This window comes from Sinocyclocheilus anshuiensis, unplaced genomic scaffold (genome assembly GCF_001515605.1).
Source record: "Sinocyclocheilus anshuiensis isolate Anshui unplaced genomic scaffold, SAMN03320099.WGS_v1.1 scaffold1597, whole genome shotgun sequence".
In the NCBI taxonomy this organism is placed as follows: Eukaryota; Metazoa; Chordata; class Actinopteri; order Cypriniformes; family Cyprinidae; genus Sinocyclocheilus; species Sinocyclocheilus anshuiensis.
The window spans coordinates 776,394-782,077 of NW_015536587.1; the positions used below are offsets into that span (position 1 = coordinate 776,394).

At 34.6% G+C, this 5,684-nt stretch overlaps 1 protein-coding gene across 1 annotated transcript in view; it reads left to right on the forward strand.

The window, feature by feature from the left end:
- Window positions 1–5,684, forward strand: part of LOC107703225 (talin-2-like) — a 175,722-nt gene that overhangs the window by 111,262 nt on the left and 58,776 nt on the right. Inside the window, exons 18-19 of the mRNA XM_016505777.1 lie at window positions 400–567; window positions 3,197–3,491. Coding sequence (XP_016361263.1) covers window positions 400–567; window positions 3,197–3,491 — 463 coding nt within the window. The remainder of the gene's footprint in view (window positions 1–399; window positions 568–3,196; window positions 3,492–5,684) is intronic.

Genomic DNA, 5,684 nt, shown 5'->3' on the forward strand with positions numbered 1-5,684 from the left:
AAGAGTGTGGGAAAACCAACTTGATCATTTAATCAAAGTTTATTGTTGGTCTGTCTTGAATGGTTAAAATGGATCAAAAATTAATGGGTGCAAATGAATGTGATTTTTACTTGCCTGCATTGAATGATTGGTTCATGTCAAATCCCGTAGCCAATCACATGTCTCGTTATTTCTTGGCAAAGCAGTTTTCTCTTGTAGTAAACACTTTAACGCCCATTTTTGACACGTAAAATTTGATTTAGTGTGATTCAGCTGATGCTGTCACAGTCAGTTAGCCTCCGAGAGCCTTTTATTGCCCTCTATTTTATTCTGTTAAACTCTACCCTTGCATTTATTTCATTCATTAGTCTGGGCCAGGTTGCCTCACAGTGTGTTTCTTGAATGACGAATATGTTTCAGGACATTATGATGAACCTGGCTAAAGCCGTAGCTAATGCTGCCGCCATGCTGGTGCTGAAAGCCAAGAACGTGGCACAGGTGGCCGAGGACACGGCGCTGCAGAACCGAGTCATTACCGCCGCCACGCAGTGCGCGCTCTCCACCTCACAGCTGGTGGCCTGTACAAAGGTACTTTTCAGAGTTTGTGGGGAAGTGAATGCTACTTATCATTTTTACGTATTACTGATGACTTTTTAAACTTGTTTTTATTCAAAGATATCTGGAATACACTAGAACACATTTGTCTGGAGATAAAATGACTTATTTGTTAGTGTTTACTGAGTGGCTAGTGTTTTGGGTCAGTAAGATTTTTAAATGTTTTTCAAAAAAAAAAAAAGGCTCTTGTGCTGCTTTTATTTGATTAAAAAGTACAGTAAACACAGTAATATTGTGTAAGATTATTACAATTTAAAATTAATGTTTTCTATTTGAATATATTTTAAAATGTAATTTATTCCTGTGATGCAAAGCTGAATTTTCAGCATCATTACTCCAGTCTTCAGTGTCACGTGATCCTTCAGAAATCATTCTAATATGATGATTTGCTGCTCAAGAAACATTTCTGATTATTATCAATGTTGAAAACAGTTTTCCTGCTTAATATTTTTGTGGAAACCATGATCCTTTTTTCAGTATTATTTGATGAATAGAATGTTCAAAAGAACAGAATTTAAACAATTTAAAATAAAAATAATAATTTCTTAAAAAAAAAAATTACTAACTCCAAACTTTTGAATGGTAGTGTATGGTATTTCACATAATTTAATGATAGTAAATAACACTACTTTGCTTAATAAAGTAATAAAATGAGCGCATATTTGACCAAATATTCACCCAAACTTACCTCAAAAATTTAAAGTAAATAAAATAAAAATGTCTATATTCAAATATTAAAATAAAAATACATTTGTAAAATATCATATTTTAATGTGATTTAGATCCAATTATAATAATTGTGAACATTAAGGGACGTTAAATTTTTGGCATTTTTTCAGACTGGATAAAATAAACATAAATTAAAATATTTCTATATAATTATAACATTATATAAAGTTTGATATTTTTATATTATAATATAAAATATACCAATATTTTATTATCATTATATAGTTGTGAACAATTAAAGAAAGTAATTAATTAAGATTATTGGCTAGACCTTATTGGTTTAATATTATTTTTAAATCAGATGGGATTTAAACAGCAAAAAAGTATAATTCTATAATGAAGATGCACTACAAGAAATTTAGCACAAGTGATAATACCCGGTATTTGAGTTACTAAGAAACAGTAGGTAATTTGCTTCATAATTTTTACCAAGTTTGAGTGAAGGAACACACACAGCCACTTTGATTTGGATGGGATTTAAAAAGTAAGAAGTACATCTGTGAAACATGAATTTGAATGGGTTTTTGAAAGATAACAGCACATAAGACACCAAATGTCGTTGGTTAATCATTTAGAATAAGGAACTCTAGACTTTATTCCATCTTCAAGAATCAGCTAAAAACACATTTCTTCCATCTTTATTTGACCCCCTAACTCTAGCACTCTCTATTCTAATTCTATTCTTTAAAAAAAAAAACTTGCCCCTTTTAGACTTGCACTCTATTCATTTACTAACTGCTTGTTTTCTTACAAAAAAAAAGCTTGCTCTATTCTTTTTCTATTCTATCTGTTTTCTTTTTATTTATTATATAATTAAAAAAAATACCCTTGCTACGTGTACTGCATTAAGCTGAGACTTGTTATAGCACTTGCATATCATTGCTCTCTTTTTGATTTTGATATCTGTCCTTATTTATAAGTCGCTTTGGATAAAAGCGTCTGCTAAATGTAAATGTAAATACTGACTGATTAATCAGGAATACAAGAGTTGGCCACTACTTAAAGTGCCCATATTGTGCCATTTTTAAGGTTACTAATATTGTTTCGGTGACGTGACGTATAGCCAAGTATTGTGTCCCATACTCGGAATTTGTGCTCTGCATTTATCCCATCCAAGTGCACACACACAGCAGTGAGTAGTGAACAAACACACACACACCGTGAACACACACCCGGAGCAGTGGGCAGACATTTTTTTTGCTGCAGCGCCCGGGGAGCAGTTGGGGGTTCGGTGCCTTGCTCAAGGGTCTCACCTCAGTCGTGGTTTTGAGGGTGGAAGAGAGTGCTGCTCATTCACTCCCTCCACCTACAATCCCATTTTACTGAAGCAGTCGTCAGTAAAATGACTGGAACACAAAAAAGATTGGGGTTGTATGTACTGCTGTGGTACAGTGGAAAAAAATCATTTTAACCACTGATTCTTTGCAGCCGTGTCTTCTCGACATGATGTTAACCACACAAACAAGCTACAGTGTTTGAGGGCAGGTCAAGTTGTTCGCGGCCGTCCAACGTAGAACATAGGCGTGCATTATGCAAATGTGTTACCATGTGACGTGTAGTCGTTCAGAATCGATTCTTTCTTTTGGGAGACAATGCACTTTCGGCTTTACAACTTTGCAGGTCGTTTACATTCACATACAGCTACATTACACACTGCATGAAAGGCAATATTCAAAATGGCATAATAGGGGCACTTAAATTTTGCTTTACTTTTTTATAATGTGTCATTCCCTGAGACTATTTCAGTTCTGAGTTCATATTTTCATCTGCTCTAAAAAAACACACACTCCCTTACACCTGATGTCCAAAATAATCTGTCGCAATTCTGAACACGATGTCTTCCATCTATTTCGGTGTACGTTGATTGTGGTAGGTGGTGAGCCCCACCATCTCCTCCCCGGTGTGTCAGGAGCAGCTGGTGGAGGCGGGACGTCTGGTGGAGCGATCGGTGGAGGGCTGTGTGAAGGCGTGTCATGCCGCCTCAGAGGAGGGCGAGCTAATCCGACAGGTGAACATGGCGGCTGGCGCGGTCAGCCAGGCCCTCAGCGACCTGCTGCAGCACGTGCGCCACTACGCCAGCTGCGGTGAGCCAATCGGACGCTACGATCAGGCCACTGACACCATCATGACCGTAACAGAAAACATTTTCACCTCAATGGGGGATGCAGGTGAGACTGTTCTCAACCGGTAGTTTCCAAACATTTTGCAGAATTATTGCAATGTGGTTGCTAAGGTGTTTTGTGGGGTTGCTAGGGGGTTAAGTTGAAAGAGACACCTCCAAGTGTAACTGGTCTCTAGATATGTCCTTGAATGGCATTTTATAGTTTCCGTTGCCTACTTTTTGCTTAAGAAACATTTCTTATTATTATCAATGTTGAAAACTGTTGTGCTGCTCAGGGTTATTGTAGTTAACTAAAATATTACTTTTATTTATTTCAACATTTTATTTGAAATAAATAAATGTTATGAAATAAAAAGAAAACTATGTTTTCCTTTTTTTTTTCAGCTAGTTGGCAAGGCAGTATTTCTCATTTTAATTTAGTTTATCTTGATGTACTAATTTAAAATAAAAATAAAACTGAAAAATAAATAAATAAATATATATACATATATATATATATATATAACACAACAATATCACGAAAACTTGAACTAAAATTAAAAATATATATAAAAATTGAAACTCATTCAAATATGAATAAAAACTATAACAGTATCAGTATGATATTAAAATAATGTTGGTGCTGTTTTATATTTTTGTGGAAACTGTGGTCCTTTTTTCAAAATTGTTTGATGAATAGAAAGTTAGGAAGAACATTTATAGAAATATTTTATTCAATGTCTTAGTCTAACTGGTCTATAGATACGACCTAATGTCATCTCATAGTTTTCCTTTGCCCGCGTTCTCCACCAAAAACCATGGTTGAAAACTAAGTAATAGCACATGAGCTATCATGAGCTATCATGCACGTTGCAGGATGAATTATGCGCTAATGTTTATTACTTGGGGTTAAGGGATTGTTCAAATTCCCTAACCTCAAAAAAAGAGCAATAGAAATAGCAATTTTTGCCTTAGAAAGCGCTGCTAAATGCGATAGATGGGCCTGTAACACAGGATGTAAAACAAATCCAGGCTACAGAGAATTTAATAAATGGAAATCAAAGTCAAATAAGCATACAGTAATACACAAGAGAGCTTTAATATCTTTCAGGCACATCGTCCAAACAAAGCATATCTGTGGTGTGACACAATAGGATTCGCTTTTCCATATTCAGAATTGTACAATTTTTTTTATGGTGTTCCTGGCCTCATTTTGAAGCTCTCAATTGTGTGCTAACATTTCACCCGCATACAGCCCTAATTCAGGTGAACCACAAGCAACGTTAATTCTCCATTATGATGCTCTGACAAATACTTAGCTTGCTAGCTTTGCTCAGCCTTTGTATCTTGTCTGTTGTTTTTCTGGGAGAATTTGACCCCCAGTTTATTTTGACTCCGTGAGGTCCTTAAAAGTGATTTTGTCTGCGGTCTGTGCTGTGTTTTTGGGTCATTTTCAAAACTGAAGATGTTTGTTATGCTATGGCCGTAAGTCTAAAGAATCCTCAAAAGATTCTGTGCCCACGAGGTTGTCAAAAACATGTCATATAAAACCGCTACAGAGCATCAAATCTGCTCTCAATCACGTACGCCCTGTCTTTGAACTTTTTAAAGGAAAACACATGGCAAAAAATGCCGGTGGGGTTGACTTCAACTGTTCAAGTTAAACATGGAACATGATAGATGACATGGGCCAATAAATCATCATCATCAAAGAATTGTTTAGCATAAAAGTCAACAAGAACTCAATATTGACTCTGTTTGCTTTAATACACGTTATGGTTTGTATTGTGCACGATTCAGAAGAAAAATGCATGTTATTCAGAAGAAGAAAAAAAAGTTGCATTTTGTACCCTTTCATGTAGTGTTGCTCTGTCTCTGAAACTGACCACACTTAAGCCATGCAAACTTAACATTAATTTAAATTGGCATTTGGTGGATGTTGCTTTATGAACGATAACAATATATTTTTTCTTTAGCCGATATGCAGAACCAAATGAAATTTAAATTTATGCTTTTTGAATAACTAAATAATTTAGATTACAATAAATACAATAAATATAATTTGAGCACTTTTTTTTGTTTGTTTTACAAAATATTCACCCAAAATGCACTCAAAAGCTTTGTAAAATTAAAAAAATACGTTTGTAAAATATAATGTTTTAGTATGTTTTAGATCCAATTATAATACTTGGAATATTAAGAGCTATTAAATCCAGTATTTTTCAGACTGGATTAAAAATTATATATATATATATATATA